The sequence below is a fragment of the Phoca vitulina genome, unplaced genomic scaffold (assembly GCF_004348235.1).
Source record: "Phoca vitulina isolate PV1807 unplaced genomic scaffold, GSC_HSeal_1.0 scaffold4, whole genome shotgun sequence".
NCBI lineage: Eukaryota > Metazoa > Chordata > Mammalia > Carnivora > Phocidae > Phoca > Phoca vitulina.
The window spans coordinates 35,702,116-35,724,300 of record NW_022589707.1 but is presented as its reverse complement, the minus strand read 5'-3'; the positions used below and the strand labels follow the sequence as shown (position 1 = coordinate 35,724,300).

Here is a 22,185-nt window from a genome sequence, read left to right as displayed (position 1 = left end):
AAAAGCTCTGACCAGGAGAGTGTGTCATTTGCTCTGGATTGAGCTTGATAAGGCTTTATCTAATGGACAGCGTCTTCACACACAATATCAGGATTATATGAGAACATTTCTTCTTGACCTTCTAGTCAGACTGATCTTTGATGTGTGACAGCATAACCTAGCTGTCTATAAGTGACATAGAAATGGCACTATTCAGTGGGGTCATAGGCTGATGGATCTTGAAGTCTTGGGCCACATATCTGAAAAAAACATGAATGTTTATAGATAAAACCTCTAGCATATTAGATGGTCAGTGTTCAGCAAACCAAGAGGAGCCTCTGTTCTCTACCTTCTGGAGCAAAGATTATTTCCTTGGTGAACAAGTTTGTTCTGTCCTGCTGATTCTTTCTAGCACATGAGGAACTTTTCTCCATGGCCTGGTAGCCTCCAGTACCTCCTCAAATGTTGAAGTTTATGATAAGCTCAGGGCTGTGAAGATTGGAAGGGTTCCACAACAACTCTACCCTAGGAAACATTGATTAAACAACCATCCTTGTCTCAGGGATGTCTGTAAAACGATGGGGAGGCAAACGTTTTCATTTCAGATATTTCCCTATGAGTGTTTTCCTTTGAAGAGGATCTATTCAGAAGCTATATATTTATTACTTTAATAGTTTCACTATAACAAATAATTTAGATATTTTCATTTGACATTTAGTATACTTACGTGGGGGAATTTTTGGATAAAGAAAAAATTACATTAAAAATTATCATCTTTGTTTTCTTTCCATTTCCACATTTCACTTACCATTGGGTAAATGAAAGCACAAGATGGACCAACACAATTACTATAGAAAAGGGCAAAACTATAAACCTAAGAGGAACATGGTCAATGAGTGGTCCTCTACAAGTCAAACCAGGGTACTTAAGGTACCATATAAGGACAAACTTTATACAGTTTAAAAATTCTGAGCCCCCAAAAGTGTTTCACGTACTGTAATATAACATGTAATATGGTGAGATTAAACAGTAACCAAGAATTTGGATAGACCCTTAGTGTTCCTTGTTAGAGGTTAGTCATATGTACTATGTAAGGATACATGCACTTGGGAATTATTGGTGGATTTAAGAGTGGTTGATCCTCTTTTCCTCTCCTTTTCTTCTAGGTTTGGAAATATCCTGGGATGGAGACAGTTTTGTTGAAGTAATGGCTGCCCCCCATCTCAAGGGCAAACTCTGTGGTCTTTGTGGCAACTACAATGGACATAAGCGTGATGACTTAATTGGTGGAGATGGAAACTTCAAGTTTGATGTGGATGACTTTGCTGAGTCCTGGAGGGTAGAGTCCAATGAGTTCTGCAACAGACCTCAGAGAAAACCAGTGCCTGAACTGTGTCAAGGGACGGTGAAGGTAAAGCTCCGAGCTCATCGAGAATGCCAGAAACTCAAATCCTGGGAGTTTCAGACCTGCCACTCAACTGTGGACTATGCCACTTTCTACCGGTAGGTACAGTGCTTTGGGGGATGGGTTTTGGTTACAGACCAAGGATTGACTCAACCTTGAAACAGAGTGTATGAAATTTCTTGACATATAAAACAAGGGCCCCCAGTGCACATGGTAAACACTTTTTCTTTCTTGTGTTGAGACAGATCTTATCTTGACTCAGTCCCACATTATGTACCAAATTAAGAAATTGTGGGGAGTATTTCAGAGTTATCTCCTATAGGTCATTCTGGTTTTTTGTGTCTGCGGGCTCACTGGGAAGCTGGTGATTTTTCTAGGTGTTGGCTTGACTCTAAGGTTGAGGAGTGCTTCCCAAATTCTGCCTACATGGTGGTGGTATAGAGCAGAGGTGGGAATCTCAAATAACTCTGGCTGCCTTTGGATGTTTGAGTGAGCCTGGTAATTTGAGGCCTGAGGAAGAGTTCAGGTCTGCCTCACTGTATAGCCCCAACAAATCTGCAAGTGGAAAACAAGGCAGTGAAATGAGAATTCCTTGGGTCTTGGCCAACTCTCAGACTTTGCATCCAAAGGCAGGGTGGAGTAGAAAGAAGGCTCAAAGATTAAAGAAGGAAAGTCTCTCGTTGAGAATATGGGTTCCATAACCTTTTCTTCCATGCTGCAAGGTTGCATTTGTGAGTTGATGAGTCTGGCCGGGTTGTACTTCCATTTATTACACAATTCCACAGGTTCAAGAGCTATGACTGTCTATAACTTTAACCACCATGGATGTGGGAGGAAACATGAGACGACGCAGCCCAAAAGGCCTTGTTGAAGTGATTTGCCTGTGCCTCTTAAAATGAGAAAGCTCCTGTGGTCTGAAGCCACAGAGAAGTTATTTTTACTCTTTAATTGCCACCAGTTTATTCCCCCTAGTTCTTGTTAAATGTGATCTTTTTTTATTTGATCTTTGGACATAAAAGATAAAGTTCTATAAAGACAGCTCAAAGTGGAGTGGAAAAAGGACTGTCCCTGTCATCACGCACCCTGAACATGGCTGTGTCTGCCAAACCATTTGGCTCCAACTCCTACGGTTAGCTCTTTTAAGCCATTTTCCTGTTATAAATTTGAATTCTCTGGGTTCCCTTCTTCCTCCTTCCTGTACCACCCCCTAGGTTGACCCCACCCTTGTCTATTGAAATTGAAAGATCTTAATGTAAGACTTTGGAGTGAGTTAAACAGCTAGACAAACAAACCAGGCTTCGTTTGGGATCTGAATACCCATCACTTGAAGGTCTGAGGGAAAGCAGTAGAGCATAGCAAGTAAGAGCTTTGTGGTCTTCCGGGGCTAAAAATCCAGCCCAGCTTTACAACCCTGAACAATTATTTAAGGTCTCTAAACCTTAGTTTGCTTATCTGTGAAGTGGGGATAATAAAAGAACCCACCTCAGAGAGTTGTAATTCAGATTTAGTGAGATTATGAACGTCAGGGCATGTGCATAGCAAGTGCTCTGTAATTAATTGATGGCTGCTGTGGTTTCTTCTATCAATTAAATTAAATGATGAACAAGTATAAAGACTCGTTTGGAAGCTCCTCTGCCCCATTTGCAGGTTTGGATTAGACCCTTCTCTGTCTAACATAGAAAGGAAAGGCTGTGCTTCTCCCAGGGCCCCAACAGCCTACACCTTTGATTTTTGTCCCATTTCAGAGGAGTGTGTTGAAAACAGAAATTGGAGAGCAGGCCTGCAGAGATTAGTCCCTTTTTGCAAATTTCTGTTTCTTTTCCCTGTGGCGATTTATTTCCTATTATGATCCCTGGACTGCAAACAGCAATCTGATGAGCACCTTGGCAGAAGTCGTGAGAAATGACACAGACAAGAACAGAGAGAAGCGGGATTGTGAGGTGGCCAGGCAGATGCCCCCTTCTGCCCTTGGAAGTTGCTGCAGCCTCCACAGCAGCATGGTGGGGGTGCTTGTTTGTGTTAGGGGCTTGATGTGCAGAGTCTGGGGAGTTTATGAGAATGCTCCCGGGACCTTTGCCATGAGGACTGGAGCACGGGATGTGGTGGGAGGTGAGTTCATGTTCCGCTGCGCGTGGGGTGGTGGCAGAGCACCCTCCCGTGGCCAGCCACTCCTTCCCAGCGGAGGCCGGGGAGCTCAAGAGAACGGAGCTGGGTGATCCTGCCTGTCACACATCCTGCTGATGATCTCATGCCCCAACCAAGAGTGTGTCTTCGTGCATTTTCAAGTGAGGGGGGCCAATGTTGGGCAGATCCGGGGTTTCTTCCTTTCTTTCAAGCATCCGTGTGGCAGGAAAAAGAAAATGAACAAGGTCCACATGGAAAGGCAGTTTTGTTTCCAGGGGGATCTCCCATGAGGACCAAACCTTAGAGAGGCTTTAGGAAGCAGTGGACAGAGAATGTGTTGGGTGATACCAAGTTGGACCTCATCTCTACTCTGCCACTCTCTAGCTGTGTGGCCCTGGTGGCTAGCTGAGCTTCAGATTCTTCACCTGTAGAATGGGTATGACAGTAACTGCCTGGTGGGCTAGCTCCTCCAAGGACTGAGGTCAACGGGCAGTGCCATGTTGTACTTGGCAGACGGCTAGTGCTGGCATAGTGGCTCTTGTCCTGTGTCTCTTCCTTCCCCCGGAGAACCTTGTCCCCAGCTCTGCCACTGCTCTTTCTGATTGGCCATATCTTCTCCTGCTCTTATCATGGAGAATGGATTAGATAGATTCTCACTGATAAATCCGTGGAACAATTTAAAAATGAACTGTTTCTCATTGGTGACACTGAGCGAGATAGTAGAAGACAAGAGTCCATTGCGATCCCTTTTAAAAACGTGTTTTTTGTCTTACGAGAGTAATACATGTTCATGACAAATAATATTAAAGTGAATAAAGAAGAAAGTGGTAATCATATGATATTTCACCCATGTAAATTTTTGCCTGTAGAGTTGATGTCATTGGTGAAATTTCTAAGATGAATCTGAAAACATAGACATGACTGTAGCTGTGATCTTATTTATGAATCAAGGATTTGCCTTGATATCATGAAAAGTCATATACATAAATTGTGTATGAACTTGATTCCTTGCATTTTCCCTTCACCTTCCAAAGAAATATGAGTATTTTCTGTAAGGACAAAGAAGAAGGTCACCATAGCATATAAATGCAGCCCTCCCAGCACCACTGTATTTATGACAGGGAGAAGGGAGAGAACAAAGAAAATACTTCTCTGAGGAAATGTTACCTTTTTTGGGTTGTCTTAATCATGTGATAAATTCCACAGGGCAAATTCTGTTATAAATAGGAGATTACTATTCTTATAAAGTGAAAGTCATAATTCTAATTTCTCTGTAGAGTTTACTTTTGAGATGTCTAGGATTTAAAACTCTTATTTTGGTCTTTTATCTACTTCAACATTTTAAATAGTAAACTGTCTATTGTTTAAAACTTGAAAAACTTGGTAAGTGAATGAGAAATTAGCCAAGATTTTTGTTTTCTCTTTTGGGAAACTTTTTCGGTTTTGCTAATTTTCTTCACAAATCAGTTCTACCCATCATGGCCTCATTTGGCATAAAAATGTAATATTTAATTAAATATTAATTTAATCTTTGTGATCAGCATAATTTGGTTTAATTCAGTAATTGAATATGTTTAGGTGCAAGATAATTTAATTACGAATCACATAAAAATTTTAGCTGGCTGCACTGATAATGCATCTAAAGTCCTGGAGTTGCTAAATGACTTGTCCTTAAATTAGATAATTTCCTTCAATAATTTTTTGCATTCTCCTTCACTGGTATGTTACAGAGAAATTTCTAGTAGCGAGGGAGGTAGTGTACTGTGTAAAAATTGATGTGAAGTCCTTTGAATTGTATTTGGATTCATGCATGGGCTCCCCCGAGGGGAATCTGTCGAGTATGTTCTCGCCTCTCTTCTCCTTTCTCATGTTCACCTTACTTTCCCGGCCTCATGTTGCCTTCTCTATTCATGTTCTGGATGCCAGCTGAGACATCCAGGAGGAATAGGCAGATGCCCACCCCCCGCCCCCACCCAGCCAAAGGCTCCCTCGAGATCCTCGGCAACCAGCATCAAATCTGCTCCCCACTTGCTGTCTTGGGCCACACTGATGAGAAGCTTCGGGCAGCCTTGGGCAGGGAGAAGCTGGAGCTGGGCTGGGCTGTGTGGGTCAAACCCGGGAAGGAGAAGACCACATCACTGTGTGTGAAACATCGGCAATGGGCTTTCTCCCGAATGCAGACCCAAATCCCAGATAAAATAGTTACAAGAAGGCGTAACTTGCCAGTACAGCAGGGCTCTGAAGTCGGGGTGGCCCACATTTCAGAGAAGTCAGGAAAAATGGCTGTGAACTGCAGTAAAGCCCAGGCATTTATAGACCACAGTGGTCTCAGGACTGTTTTCCTCTCTCTGCTCTCCTTAATGGGATATAATTCACCAGAGCAAAAACTCTGTTCACTTGTTCGGTTTGGGGAAGTGTCTGGGGATTCCCAGTCTAGGAAATGTTCTTTTCTTTCCATGCAGTGGTTTGTACAGCTGTAAGGAATTGAAGTCACGCCAGAGGATTCACAGATGTGTCCTTCCTGCGGAGGTACTGGGAGGTAGGAGGCGGGAGGAGCGCAGGAGAACACTGGAACTTCCATAGCACAGTGGTGTTGGATATACTGGCGTCCCGGGACTGACAGTGGCTTCCTTCCAGGAGAAGATCACAGACTTTGTGGATGACTCACTTTGTGTTTTCCTGGGAAGGAAACTAATCATTTATTATAAAACAAGAGAAGAGATCAGGCAAGGAGTACACACTTGTGTGTCTGTGTGTGAGAAAGTCATATAAAACTAACTGCGATTCTATAATTAAAATCAACTCAATCTTCCCTTGCTTCAGAGAACATGCTGGGAACATTTCTGTTTACATCTTTTAATAACTTGTCTCAAATTACCGTTAGAACTAGGATCCTAAATCAAATGAGATATTCATTTTAAAGTGTGACATTATAGGCCTTTCTTTTTATTTTTCTTTTGGCACACTAAGCTTTTAGGATGAGTAGTCACTCTGAAGCTGTCAATAAGGTATGCTGACACCAGGTGGCAGTAGACACCTCAGTTGTACCACCTATCAGACTTCAGCCCTTACAAGTCCACCCTTAAAGTTTAAAATGTTACTAGGTGTCTTCCTCAATTTCTTTCATGAGTATTTTATAGTTTTCTGAGTACAGATCCTTTGCCTCTTTGGTTAGATTTATTCCTAGGTATCTTATGGTTTTGGGTGCAATTGTAAATGGGATCGACTCCTTAATTTCTCTTTCTTCTGTCTTGTTGTTGGTGTATAGGAATGCCACTGATTTCTGTGCATTGATTTTATATCCTGCCACTTGACTGAATTCCTGTATGAGTTCTAGCAGCTTTGGGGTGGAGTCTTTTGGGTTTTCCACATAAAGTGTCATATCATCTGCAAAGAGTGAGAGTTTGACTTCTTCTTTGCCGATTTGGATGCCTTTTATTTCTTTTTGTTGTCTGATTGCTGTGGCTAGGACTTCTAATACTATGTTGAATAGCAGTGGTGATAGTGGACATCCCTGCCGTGTTCCTGACCTTAGGGGGAGAGCTCTCAGTTTTTCCCCATGGAGAATGATATTCGCTGTGGGTTTTTCATAGATGGCTTTTATGATATTGAGGTACGTACCCTCTATGCCTATACTCTGAAGAGATTTGATCAAGAAAGGATGCTGTACTTTGTCAAATGCTTTTTCTGCATCTATTGAGATTCCCTACTCATTAGTGTGCTCTCTTGCTCTCTCTCTCACTTCTGCCCTAGGCTACTCCTTTTACTGTATCTAAATATACAATGCACATTCCTGCCTCTGGGTCCATGTCATTCCCTTCCTGGGATGCCCCCATTTTCTACATTGATTTAAGCAGAAGGTACAGCTAAAGTCTTGTCCCAAGCCACCATAAATGTTCTTTCTTTAGTTTCTTAGATATGCTGATTGTGTTTGTCACTATTTAACATAGGCTATGTTGCACTGCCCTTGGTTCTCCAGCATTGGGTTTTAGGTTCCCTGGGGATTGAGGGATATCTTTCTACCCTTTTGTATTTCACCCAGCATCACCCCTGGAAGTCGCCCCTGGAAGGAAATGTGTCTCAGCTCCCTTGCTAGCCTCTCTCCCATTTTTATCCTCTCTGATATGTGACTTCTGCTACCCTTAATTCCAAGTCCATTTTAGGTCTTTATCCCCACACTCAGTTACACACTTACAGTCAGAGTGTGCCTGCATCTCTGTCCTATCAGGGAATAGACTGGTCAGGGCGGGCAGAGCCTCTGGTCCACCTTCCATGCTCCAAGAACTGTCAGCACTTCTTACTGTGTGAGCCTATTGCTGTGACTGCCTCTGGAGCTCAGCACTACCTCTGCCTACTCACAATTCACTTGAAGGCCACTTGGAGGGGCCCCGGGGTGGCTCAGTCAGTTAAGCGTCTGCCTCAGGTCGTGATCCCAGGGTTCTGGGCTCCCTGCTTATCGGGGAGCCTACTTCTCCCTTTCCTCCTGGCTCGTGCTCTCTCTCGCTATCTCTGTCTCTCTCTAATGAATAAAATAAAATAAAATAAAATCTTAAAAAACAAAGAAAGCCACTTGGACCTCCCAGTTCCTCTTTTGTCTCTCAGATAGGATTTGGCTTTGCCATCTTCTCCCATATGTTTTGATCCACAGATGTTTCTGTGTTGGTCTCTCTTAGTTGGTCTTAGGACTTCAAATTAGCCTCCTCTTTTAGAGGCACAACAACTGACCTTGATGGGTGATCTTACCGTGGCCAACTGACCCTATGCCCTGGCACCCCTCAACGGCCTTCTAAGTGCCTGGATTTCAGTTCAGAAGGGCCCTTTCTGGTTAGTCCAATTTTCTTGGGGCTAACGCGGAAAAAAATATATATGAGTACACTTGGAAAGGTCCAGGGTTGCCTGGGACATCATTGTATCCAAGTCTAAAGTCATCTCATGTTTAAATTTTCATATCAAAAAGAGAAAGAGTATCCTTTAAAGAAGACATAAAGAAAAAGAAAAACAGTAGCTATCTTAGCAGGTAGGTTACCTGAAGAGTTTGGGCCAATGGTACGGCTAGCCAACTACAAAGGTGGAGGGAGCACAATCCATAAAAGACAACCCTCACTTTTGACCCCACCAGTTGGGGGGTATTCTCCAAATCACCTTCAGGGTCAATAATTTGCTAGAAGGACTAACAGAACTCACAAACGCTGTTATACTCATGGTTATAGTTTATTATAGGGAAAGGTCATATATTAAGAGGAGAAGAGACACAGGGCAGAGTCCAGGAGAGGTCCAAGCATGAGCCTCTTCTGTCATCTCCTATGGAGTCATGGACTGGCGTTAACGCCTCTTGGCCACCGTGCTGGCAACATTCACTATTCACCAGGTGTTTAATCAGGGAGGTTCACCTGAGCCTTTGATGTCCAAGGATTTTACTGGGCCTACCACCTGCGACCCGCATGGCCGACTTCTGGTCTGCAGCTCCTCCCAGAGGTCATGCTGGTGCCTCTAGTATCCGGTTCCTCTGGAAGTTGGGACTGTGGTGATGTGGCCCAAAGCCCCCATCATAATCACACTGTTAGTGTCTGGTGTCCAAAGCCCCCAGGCAAAAAACAATACTCCTAACAGGCAGGACATTCCAGGGGCCTAGAGATCACCCTCCCTGGGAGCCAAAGTCCAGGGCCAGAGTTTTGGGCAAGGTGAATTCTTCACTACACAGCCTGTCTGGCTCAAGGTTAAATCTTAATTTCAGTTTGATTTTAATTTTAGCTTTGAGTTTATTGTCAGCATAAACTTCCTAGAATCCTGCAGTGTTTCTCCTCAGAAAATTACATCCTGGGATGCAATTAGACGAGGCTTTTGAACACATTTCAATGAGTGTCATTGTCACAGGTAAAACACTGATTATTCTGTAGTACCTCTCTCAGTTGCTTAGGGGATGTCTTGATTACTCCTCAGTAAGCAGGAGGCAGTCTGGTGTAGCTTCCTTATATTTTCATTACTGATGAGCATAAGGCCTTTTCCATCCACGAGAGCAAGTCTGGCGTGGGTGGTGTTTTCTCTATTTCCCTGTTGAGCTAACTGGGGCACTGAGAGATGAGAGATGAGGGGGCTCCTTCGGGGCTGCCCATGGAGCCTGAGCAGCCAGCCTGACGGGACACCTGGTCCATGGCTGCTCTCAGAGTCTCTCGCTGTCCGTTCAGCTTTTTAAGTATGCTGCTCTGCCATGATGTTTGGAAGAAGATTTCATTAATTATTTAATTTTTTCCTTTTACGACGTTCAACTGAGCACAGCTGTGTGCCAGGTACTGTAGTAGGTTGGCGATTTGGGACTGAACAAGAGAGACAAAAGCTTTTCCTTCAGAGGACCCGGAGTCTAGTGTGGGCAGACAACAATAAATAAGAAACAAGGTCACCGCCAACTGTGAGAGGAGTTATGGAGGAGATAGGGCGGGCTGGGGGAGGCCAATGTTGAATTAGGTGCACAGGGAAAAGCTGCAGGAGAAGCTCTCCTTTGAGTGGAGTCCACGGCAGGTGGGAAGGACTGGTGAGGAGGCCCAGCCAGGGCAGGGGGAAGGGCACAGACCCCGATGCTGGGAAGGATGTGGCCAGTTTGAAGACCAGAAAGGAGGCTGCCATGACTCACACTTCTAGAAAGTGATGGGAGTTTGTATCTCTTAATCCCTTCCCCTAGTCCACCTTTCCCCCTAGCCCCTCCCCTCTGGCAATCACCCGTTTGTTCTCTGTATTTGTAAGTCTGTTTCTGTTTCGTTTTGTTGGTTGGTTGGTTGGTTTTGATTTTTAGATTCCACGTATAAGTGAAACCATACGGTATTTGTCTTTCTCTGTCTGACTTATTTTGCTTTGCATAATGCCTTCTAGGTCCAACCATGTTGTCACAAATGGCAAGATCTCATTCTTTTTTATGGCTGAGTGATATTCCATTGCATCTTCCTTATCCATTCATCTATCAATGGTTACTTAGGTTGCTTTCATATCTTGGCTCTTGTAAATAATGCTTCATATAGCTTTTGGGATTAGCGTTTTTATTATCTTCAGGTAAATATCCAGAAGTAGAATAAATAAGTCATGGGGATGAAAAGTACAGCATAAGTAATATAATCCATAATAATAGCTTTGTATGGTGACAGATGGTAACTAGACCTATCGTGGTGAATATTTTGTAATGTCTATAAATGTCGATTCACTAGGCTGTAGCCTGAAACTGATATAATATTGTATGTCAACTATACTTCAATTAAAAATAAATTAAGTAATTAAAAAAAACCACACACTTGTCAGGGGAAGAAAAAAAGTGATGGGTATGCTGCCAACAACCACATGAGCTTGGAAACACATCCTTGCCCATTTGAGGCCCAGATGAGGCAGCAGCCCCAGCCAACACCTTGATCGCATCCTTGTGAGACCCCGAGCAGAGTCCTTGCCTGGACTTCTGATCTAGAGAAACGGAGATAGGAAATGTGTGTTGTTTTAAGCTACTTAATTTGTTGTGTAAGCCACTAAACTTGTTGCACAGCAATAGACAACTACTATATGTAGAAATCAATCTTGACTTATCTTTGGATTTACTGTTTCTTAAATACTGACAGAAAATATAATATGAGCACTCTTTTTTTTTTAACCATTTCAAACTTTCCCATTTTAAATAGTTTGATGTGACTCCACCAATTCTGGGCTCCCTGTCCCTACTCCATGGTCCTGTAGCACTCTGCACTTCCCTTATCTTTGTAGATTTGACACATGTATTATACATGTCTTTTTAAAAAACCTTATCACTACTAAACTGTAGGCTTCTGGAAGCTCATATGTTTTGGTCATTATTTTATACCCAGCACCTAAGAAGTTACATGGAATATAAATGTTTTCTCGTATTCAAAAAATATATGTTGGATGACTAAATAGGGAAAAAAAGAATAAACAAAGACATATTTTTTAAAAGATTTATTTATTTATTTGACAGAGAGAGAGAGAGCACAAGCAGGGGGATGGGGCAGAGGCAGAGGGAGAAGCAGGCTCCCCACTGAGCAAGGAGCCCAATGCAGGACTCGATCCCAGGACCCTGGGATCATGACCTGAGCTGAAGGCAGACGCTTAACTGACTGAGCCAACCAGGCATCCCAGAAAGATTTTTTAATAAGTGATGGATAGAGTGGTACAAAATGAGTGTGGCATAGTTGTCAAGCAGACTTTGGAACCTGCATCAATTTCTGAACTCCTCTACTTCCAAGTTGTGTGCTGTTGAGCAGGTTGGCTCATCTGCTGAGGGCCTGGCTGCCCAGTGTGTAGAAGGGGGTGGTAAGAGGACCTGGCAGATTGCTGTGAGGGTTTGTTATGGAACTTGCAGGAGGCACTCCATGTGGATATTTACTCCAGGCCTGGCATAATGGCCATTTTATTATTAATATTATTTCATTGCTCTGAACTAGAAACCTGTTTTGTGTGTAGTTTGCCTTCAGCATAATCTATTCAACCTGGTTCCAGAACCTGAAAAAGTGTTTCAGTTTTATTTTCCATGGTCATTTTTAGACCCATCTGGAAAAACTTCTTCATATCTTGCATGGAAATGGATGCTTTTTCTTAAAACAAAGCACACAAAACCAAAAGCTGATTGGGAATTCATTAACGTTTTCACAGTGTGCTCTTCACAAATCATTTCAACTGACAGTACTGACCCAGAAGAGGAGGTGAAGAAGGGACAATGGATCCTCTTAGATGAGTACTTAGATGTGAACCTTAAAAAAAATTGGGCTCATCCCCAGTGAGGGTAGAGATTGAGAATAGAAAGAGTTCATGTGTCTTACTCTGTTCTTCTTAGAAGAATACAGAGCGTAGAAGAAAAAAATGTATGCCAAATTCTGACTTTCTTCATGCCAAACTTCTTTGCCTTCTTTAATAGTATCTGAGCATAATTTAACCTTCACATGGTGATTCAAAGTTATTACTGGGGTATTAGTTGCACTTAGGAGTGTCGTTCCAAGGAGACCTAGGGTGGGGGTGGGGCTCCTAAGCTCTGTTTGAAATTTAGATCTTCTTAGTAGTGCATGTCTTCTTAATAGCTTTTCCTTGACCTATTTCCTTCTCTTCATTTCTTTTTTTGTTTTGATGTAAAAAATAATGTTGATTAATACTGTTTGTGAACTAAATATTTAAAGGTTCTGAAAAAAGACCCAAGGCTTTCTCCTATGAGAAAAGTACTTTCTTGGCCAGTGGTTACCAGACAGCTCAGAGCAAGTTTGTGACCCATTTCCATCAAGTGTACAGAACTTCAGGGCGAGGATTTTATTTTTTAAACTGATTAATCACAATCCTGGTTTCATTTTTATCTTCCTGGTATTCCTCATTTACTGTTTCATTTTATTTCATTCTGTGTGGAGTTTTGTAAGTGGATTTAAGTCCTTTCTGGAACTAGTTGAGAAATAAGTGACAGCGGTCATAGGCAAGGGGTCTAGCACCTCTGAACTTGCAGTGTTTTTCATTATGAAATAGAGCAACAGGTTGCTCATGAGGCTGGATGAGGTTTCTGTTGTAAAGCCCAGATGGAATGACAAGGATTCTACTTTTGCTGGCCGCATCACCAGTAAGATACAGTGGCCTTCATGAGGGCAGGCCTGAGCCCTGTTGTTTCAGGTTGTCCTTTGGAAAATCAGGATATGCAGTTGGGTGACAGAACTCAGAATCAAGAGAGCCTGGAGACAGGTGTCCTCAGGCTTCCATCAGGCCACATACAGATGGCTTGGAACTTTGATGTGTCATAAGTACAGCCGTGTGGCTCAGTGAAACCACAAGGACAGGTGCAGAATCTTTTAAAATTAGCTGGTGTCCTGGCCGCATCATGGGCTTCTCAAAGGTGTCATGGTGGCCCTCGTATGTTCTGGGAGCAGCAACAGGGCTTCAGTCCAGAGTGCAGGGCTGTACTGGGTCTGATGGCTCTCTAGGATTCTTTGGCCATTTCCTAATCAAGTTGGCAAAAATTAAAATCAATGGAGAGTGTGCAAATACACAGTAAGAGGTAACTTTTGCATTCATGGATCCTCCTACATACTGTTCTCTATTTACATGGAAATCTAATATTCAATCTTATTTATCTTCTGGCCTGGCAAGTAAAAGGAGCAGTAGGCTTTCACACACAGGCTTTCAGAGGGGGCAAGTGTATATAAATAAATTCAGAAGTGTGTATATTGGTGAAAGAAAAAAAAAAGGCCAAGGGGCAGTTTAGTTAAGGAAGGAAATGATGAATTTTTTAATGTATCCACAGTCCTCTTTTCTAGGCTTATGGTCAATTATTCATGTCTAGGAGTCAATGAAATCAATAAATAATAAATTAAAATAGATATATATTATCTATTGTAAAAAAACAGATGATTTTATAGTCATTGTTGATGGATTAAATAATTCACTGGGCGCTGTTCAAGGTGCTGGAGATAGGGCGGTGAACAAGATAAATGAGTCCTCTGATTCACAGAGCTTGTGGAGCAGGCTAGTGAGTGAGCAAGACAAGTAAACAGGACTGTAGATAGGGAGGGATGCATTTTTGAAAGAAGATGTACAGGATGCTGTCGGAATCTGCCAGGGGGTGGCTTCCTGGAGGAGCTGACTTCCTAAACTGAAACCAAAAACATATGTAGGGTTTAGCTGCACAAAAAGAGGAGTAAGGGGTTCCAGCCAAAGGAGCCTGCATGTTCAAAGCTGTGGAGGCCAACAAGAGCCTGGCACAGGTGGCTAGGAGAAGGATATTCCATGGTGCGATGTCATAAACAATGAGGGGTGTGGACCATGAGTCAGGAGGCAGAGGCCTCAGCGGGATCATTACAGTTTATGCCCCACCATCCATCAGACAATGGAAGGGACACATCATAGTGTCTTTCAGCCATTAACTGGAGCAGGTTATTCTGAGCAGTGTTTCAGTAAAGCTGAAGCTTTTCACTTATTCATCATTCAATTATTTATTAGTTTTTATACACCTATTATATATTGTATGCATTAAGTCATGACTCTCAAACTTTAGCAGATTTTAGAATCATTTAGTGGGCCTGGGGCAGGGCCTCAGAATGTACATTTATAACAAGTTCCCAGGTGATGCTGGGGGTCAGGGACCACACCTGGAGAACCTCTGCACAAGGTGGAGGAATTATAGTAAGAATTGCTTCCAGGTGTTTATGGGTCCCCAAGGGACTCAATTCTCTGAGATTTTGTCTACTCAACAACTTTATTTTTTTATTATGATGTGTGTGTGTGTGTGTGTGTGTTTATCCTGTACAGTCTATCTCTAAATGTTAGAGATGAGAATACAGAGTGGGTCCGTGGCTTAGGGGTTAGGAGCTAAGTGTATGCCCACTTAGACCGAAGTGGTAATGGGAGTTCAGTGGCATTTCCTTGGTGTGTAGTTCAAAGTACAAACACCAAAGTAAATCTTTTTATGTCTTTTTTGGTGAGTGAAAGGGGACTGGCCTTACTGCCTCCTTGTTCATAAGGCCAGGCCAAGCAGAAGTGCTGGATTTGCTCTGCTAGGTTATTGGTGAGTCAGAATTAGAATCCAGAGTCAGAGTTCTCCTGGTCACTGAGATGCTTTTTACTGAGAGTCCAGTGCAGGGAACCACCCCGGGTACTTTTAGAGGACCCAGGGCCCAGCCAGTGAGGGGGGAGGGAGGACTGAATACAACACAGCTTTGTTGCTGGTCAGGATCAGAGCCCAGGATTCCTGTGCAGAGGCAGGGCTGCCCAAATCCTCTCTTCCCCAATGTCCTCAGACAGACCCGGAGACAGGGGCCAGGACTGTGTGCCCAGAACGGCCGACAGGATGTATCTGTAAAAATCTGTTTCCTTTCTACTGGCGTTAGACTTTTAAAGAGCCCGGTCAATGGGCACAGAGAGTAGAGAAATAAATGCTTTGCAAGGAAATGGGGAAATCTGGTGGCGATACTGGAATTAATAATTCTTTTAACATGAAAGAGCAGTTCCCTATGATCTTTACTGCTTTACCTAGTGTTTGGAGTTTTAAAAGAGAGAGAAGACAAGCTGGTTTGTTCATTGCATCACAAGCAAATGGCCCATGTGTGAGCTTGAAGGTAGGATGCATTTGAGCTGCTCAAATAATATGGGCCAGAAGACCTTTCAGAGCCCCTGAAAGCTTTTCCATATGAAAAGAAAACCAGGAAATTGGAGTCTTCATTTTGTCTTTGTGATCAAAGCCGGGAAGGAAAGATATTAAATAGATACTGACCCATAGTTTTGTGGCCACCATTAGGATTTATTGGCCTGAATAGCAAATAAGGGCTGCAGAAAAGCTGAAGTTGGTATTTACTTGAGGGGATAAAAAGCTTCAGATTCAGAAGCTGACTGAAAACAGAGGGCTGTATTACTACAGATAATGAGTCCATGGGCTTTTGGTAATAGGAGGTACCAGCAACCGTGTTAGCTGACATTGATTGATAGGCATTATGGGCCAGAAACTCGGGGGGGGATGTCTGATAATATATTATGACGTTAATAATAATGGCCAATGCTATAATAACTGGAGGAGTAAGAGCTTACATGTTGGAGTGCTCACTATGGGCCAGGCGGCCTCTGAGGGCTTTGCTTGCATGTAGTGTTCCATTTGCGTGGATGAGGAGTGGGAGCATGGAGGAGTCAAACATACCACCCAAGGTCACCAGGCAAAATAGAGGCAGTCAGGACTTGAAATCAAATATATTTGACCCAGAGCTTATGCTTTTGACCATTACCATCATAATCTGATAATAGTGCCTTCTCGTCCCCTGTCCTCCACCCTAAATTTTCTCCATTTTCTAAACTGAGCTAAAAACACTTGGGTTTTACAAATGGTGCATGTGCTACAGTTTATTTTCATTTCAAAGGGTGTTTTCTTCTTTTAAAATATTTTCTTTTCTTTTAAGCAAAATTATCTGCTCAGGCTTTGGAAGCATTGTGCTCTAGTTTATGTTGGCTAAATTTTAAATAAACCAATTTCATCCTATTGGTCTTTTAAATAGAAATACGTGAATTTCAAAATGGTGGCCATTTTTCTACTCAGATTTTTTTTCTGGCCCACAGTATTAATTGTAGTGCTAGGACCCACTAATGCCAGATCCCACTGCAAAAGGCCGAGTTCATCATGGAATGGCAATGCTTGATTCTAGTGCTCTGCACCTATAAAGTGTTTCTAACCTTTTCATCTTTTTTCTTCTTTTTGCCTTTAAAGACTGTTTAGAAGCAATTTCTAAAGAAAGAGACTGATTTTTATTTCACATCTTGCTTAAGATGTTCTGATTGATGTGATACTGGTAACTCAGTGATTCTGAACTTCCGGGAGGCCACAGTCCTTGTTGAGAATCTAACGAAAGCTAAGGTCCTTTTTCTAGAAAAATGCATGCACTCCTGTGCATATGACAGGGAATTACCCGTGTGGGCATCAGTTAAGTTATCCTGGCTCTTTCCTCCCTCTTTTTCTCCCTTCAGCTCTTTAATCAATGGTTTTTTTGTGCCCTGTTAAGTGTTAGGCGCAGTGCTGTGTGTTGGGATTACAGCAGTGAGTGAAATAGCCCCTGTCTGCATGGGGCTTATAGTCTCGTGAATGAGAAAGACAGTAATCCAATATCCTCACCAATAAATATGCTATGATATGTATGTGCTATAAAGGAATACTTTGGTGTATAACCGGATCATTTCACAGGAGAGTCAGACCCAGTAGGTGTGTGTGTGTGTAGGGGAAGAGGGAGACACATGCATCAGACAATGACTCCCTCTCCCCAGCAAATGATACGTGAGCTGAAAGCAAGAGGATGGGTAGCAGTGAACTAAGCTAAGAGGCAGGAAGAGAGGGACCTAACCAGGGAGCATTGTGCCACATTCATGCACCTCTGAAGTGCTGATGTAGCCAACCCCCCAAACCACCGCGTGCCTGTCCTAAGGAGCTCTGTGTACTTCCTGTGTTATATTCCCAATGTAATGAAGTCCATGGTGCAGAATCTCACCTGTCAGTGATTCAGTCATGTCATGTGTCTAATCGTATTTCCCCTGAAGATAAATCCCTCTTGTGGAGCTTTAAAATGGGTTTTCTCCCATCCAAGTCCTAACCAGGTCTGACCCTGCTTAGCCTCCGAGATCAGATGAGATCGGCGCGTTCAGGGTGGTATGGCAAATAGACTAAAATGCGTTTTCTCTTCACCCTCAAGGAAGTCCATTTGGCCGAATCTGTTCTATCCAGGGCAGGGGTTTGCATTACTCACTGCGATATGCTTGGAGTCAGGACCCTGCTCCTTTGCAGCGCCCATCTGGAGCGATGCAGATAAGCGGGCACACACTCGGGCACACACACACAGATGTGCACACCAGGCCGTGGTCATGCTGTCAGTACATATTTGTGCACCTACTCCGGCTCAAGCTGCGGACCCGGGTCATTCTTTGTTATCCTTGGGCCGGGAGCACTGGGGAGCTTGTTAGAAAAGCAGCATCTCAGTCCCTCCTCTCACCCTCCTGAAACAGAAGGTGCCTTTTCGATAGGGTTCCCACATGATTTGTGTGCACATTGAGGTGTGATCAGTGCTGGTTTGGTTTTCTCCATTTCCACTCTTACCTACTCTGTACTGTGTTGTTGAATATTTTAGTCTCAGTGCTTCCATGAAAGGCTTGATAGCACATTGAAGCTTTTAATTATCTGTATTTTGATAGAATAATTTCTTTTCCTATGTGGAGAAAAGGAGGAGTCCAGGTCACTGTTTCGTGGGACAGTTGGAATTTGACTGACAGGGATGGACGGTGGGCTGTCACACTCTGCAAAGGCATTTCACCCATTCATGGGTTGGTCACCTGTTAGTTACTGGCCTTGTTCTCCATTATTTACATCAGATGGAAAGTCTCTTAACAGACATTTTTGAAGCGGCTGGTGATACTGAAACAGGGCAAAGCAATTGTACACGAATCAGTGAAATAGCTCATATTTGTGAGTTGTGGTCATTTGTGTTTGCGTCATGCCTTCTTAAAAGGGTCTTCCCAGACACTGAGCTGCAAGATGACAGTGAAAAGTAGCCCAGGCACCAGCCCAGCTCATGCATCTGGCCTGGCAGGCCGGCCACACCTCTCACTCCCCACTGGGCCCACCCCTGCCTGCTCTCTGATTCCCAGGCTCTGTCCTTCAGTTCTTCATAATAGTAACTCATTCCCTGCCTCGCTGGGCCAGCTAACCACCCATTTTGTTTCATTTTCTTTCCTTTCCCTTGATTTTAGCATTGCTCACAGCTTTGGGTAGGAGACCCTTTCTACATGAGTCTTGGGCCCCAGGTACCCCTTGGGTGGTGGAGGACCACAGCTCGGGGAGAGTACAAGAACCTATGTATTCAAGTGGCAGGATAACTTTTCTTTGCACTTCGATGACATCCTCTACTTCCTATGTTTTAGCTGTCTTTGATTAAGTTTAGCTGATTAAGTTTGCTCCCCTTGTATGAATTAGATCTTTTTTTTCAGTTGCATCTAAAGAAAACCCTAATTAAACTAGTTTCTATAGTAATGTGTTTAACCTGTAAAAACGAGGATCAATTGACTCATGTAACTGAAAAGTCAGGGCATTTTCCACTTTCACTCATGGCTTGATCCAGAATTTAAATGAGGTTACCAGGGTTTGTGCTTTCTCCAGTTCCTGCCACAGTCCCTCTGTGTTGGAATATAGTCCCCACGCCCCAAATTCTTCTTGCTTAGAATTTCAGAAAAATTATGCAGACAGGGGTGTGTCTCTTCTCCCCCAAACCCCAGGAGCTCTCATGCATCTCCTTGGTTCTGACTGAGTCTTGTACCCATCTCTAAACCAATCACCATAGTTGGGAAAATCACATGAGTTGATTCACTTAGACAAGTGGTTCTCAAAACTTTGGAGACTCATCTGGAGGATCCACCCAAACACAGATTACTGATGCCACACTCAGAGGTTCTGATTCAGCAAACCTGAAGTGGGATCCGAGAGTTTCTAACAAGTTCCTAGGTGGGGCTGATGCTGCTGGTCAGAGGACCACACTTGGAGAACCACTGGTTTAAACCAATCAGGGGCTCATCACATAGAGACAGAGAGAGAGAGAGAGAGAGAGGTGACAACATAATTCAAGGTGCTCTTTTACCTGAGGAATGGAGTTGGATATTTTTATTGCTCCCTCTCTAGCATACTTATACTCCTATTGAAGCACAATTCCTGCCAATGTGTCATGAGGAACACCTCTACGAGGGATTTTTTAGGCTCAGGGAATGCACCTGTGACCCAGACAGAGTTTTTACTCTCAGAACCTGGAGGGGTGGTGAGGATGGCAACAAGAAGCATTTACCTATATAACGGATGAGGTGATTTCATGTGTTACAAAGAAACACAGAGCAGGGAGAGAGATGGAGAACAATGCCAAGGTCTGGGGGGCGTTTCATGGAACTTGGTGAAGGAAAGCCTCTTGGATAAGGTACCATTGGAGCTGAGACCTGAAGGGAGAGAGGGAGTGAGCCCTGCCCCAATTTAGGAAAACCCCTTCCAGGCAGAGTGCAAGGGGCTTGGAGAATTTGAGGAAGTCACTGTATCCAAGGAAGAAGGAGCGAGGGGGAGAGAGAGAAGAGGTACAAAAACATAGGGCTTTACAGACAGTGAACAGGGCCTTGGGTTTTTACTGTGAGGAAGAAGAGAAACTTCCCGAGACATAAGCAGCACCTCTGGGAATAGGGATTTGAAATATGATAGAGTAAACATAGATGTTGAGAGACTGAACTGTGCCCTTATATTCAGTTAGTGTCCAAGTACTGAAAATCCAGCATTGGGCTCTAAGTGGACCTGGCATTTTTGCTCCCTACCCTCACCATTTCTCGTCACCATATGTTTTGAAGCTCAGTATTCTACAGAAGAAAGGAGACACTACCCATCTCTCTTCTGGTCAGTGCCTCTCCATCCTGCGCCTGAGTCCCTTTCTAGTTAAGCTGAATAGAAGATTGTTTTCTTCTAAATGTAAGCTCTGAGCGATAACCCACCATCACATAAACTTGAAACTCCACCATTTCTCCCATTCCTCCTCTAGGCACTGGGAAGGGGGATTCCTGTTGAATTGTGCTTGGAAAAAGTTTTTGGAAGCACATTGATTTTTTTAAATAACTTCCCCTCAAAGGAAAGGAAGAAATGAAAAAGTACACTGTCTGATTAGAATGCAGGTGTCCCAGAAGGGTGACACGTTTACAGGTCTGCAGGACTGCTGGAATGGGAGGCCTTTTGGGGCCTTCAAGGGAATGAATCATGAGGGCTGATTTTAACAATAAAGATGCACCAGTCTCCCAGAGGGCAGGCCCATCCAGGGGACTCTAAAGTCATCCAGAAGCTTGTGGTGCTGGGCCAGCAGTGAGACCTAGTATATCCCATCTGTGGTGCTCAGAAGTGCTTAGTGACTCTATTAATTTATTCCATCAAGTTCACGTTTCTGAGTGTGGTTGCCAAGGCTCCGTGCCATCTGGCAACACCTTATGTTTTGAGATTTGCTCATTTTTACCTGCATTCTATTCCAGCCAATCTGGCAACCCCTGAGGGCACTTGGTACTTTCCCATGAACATGCCTTTGTTTTTGTTTGCTGTCATTTGCTGGGACTGTCCTTCCTGCTTCTCCCTGTTCCAGCTCAGTTTAAGGACATTCCCTTCCTAAAAGCATTCTCTTGAGCTAAAATTGATTCTTTCTCCCCTATGCCTCTCATGCTTTGGTTGTTCCATTTAATGCACTAATTCCATTTAGTCTTGGATATATTGCCATTATTCCTCTAGGACAGTTTTCCTCAAGAGATGCCATCTCTTGAGGGAAGAGGCCATTTGCTGTTCAGGTTTATGTCCCTCTCAAACACCCACCACACCCCAGCATATGCCAGAGGGACTCAGAATTCTCAAGAAAGGCACAGTGAGTTGCACTAAACTGAATTCTGGCTCTAGGTGAATGATGGTGATTGTGGGCTATTTTAATCCTGGGGCTTGTTAAGCAATTTTCTTTTCTCCTTTTTTTTTCTTTCTCTTTTTCCTTCCTTCCTTCCTTCCTTTCTTCCTTCCTTCCTTCCTTCCCTCCTTCTTTCCTTTTGTATTCTTATACAACCTCTCCTTTTCTTTTTTCTTTTGGGACATGTGGATTACATTTTCCTGAATGCTCAGGACCACTTTCCCTTTTTCTCTAGAAATTTCTAGAACCACCTCTAGAAAGAGAAGTATGATTCAACCCAACCAAATAGTCTGCCTCTGGGGTTGAAGTATAATTGTGCAGTGGTGTTTGGGGAGACCAACAGTGAGCTCAGATAACACTCTGCCCGCTCCTGGATATGCTTAGTTCCCTGGCCTCCTGTGGCAAACTTGTCTTCCCCCCATTGGCCTGTTGCCTGGGTGGGAGAAAGGACATGAGATGTCACCATCATGGGTCTCCCAACCTGAAAAATTGGAGTTGGGCATGTTCAGAAACACGTTTTAGATTGGAAAGGAGAATGGAGAGAGCTGATATGTGCATGGCCTCAGGGCTGTGGGATTCCCAGAGATGTCCCTTAGTTCATGAACCATGTACTTGATTTGCTTTCTTTTGTTCAGTGATCTGTCTTCTGGATTTATCTTAATTATGAATTGCCTCCTATGGAGAAATGATTGGCTAGGAATGTGTACTTTATATGAAAGAAGGAGGTACCTGTCTTCTATGGAGAGGAGA

General features: G+C 43.4%; 1 protein-coding gene across 1 annotated transcript in view; it reads left to right on the top strand.

Moving 5' to 3' along the window:
- Positions 1-22,185, top strand: part of BMPER (BMP binding endothelial regulator) — a 248,508-nt gene that overhangs the window by 175,831 nt on the left and 50,492 nt on the right. The window contains exon 13 of the mRNA XM_032401800.1: positions 1,146-1,482. Coding sequence (XP_032257691.1) covers positions 1,146-1,482 — 337 coding nt within the window. The remainder of the gene's footprint in view (positions 1-1,145; positions 1,483-22,185) is intronic.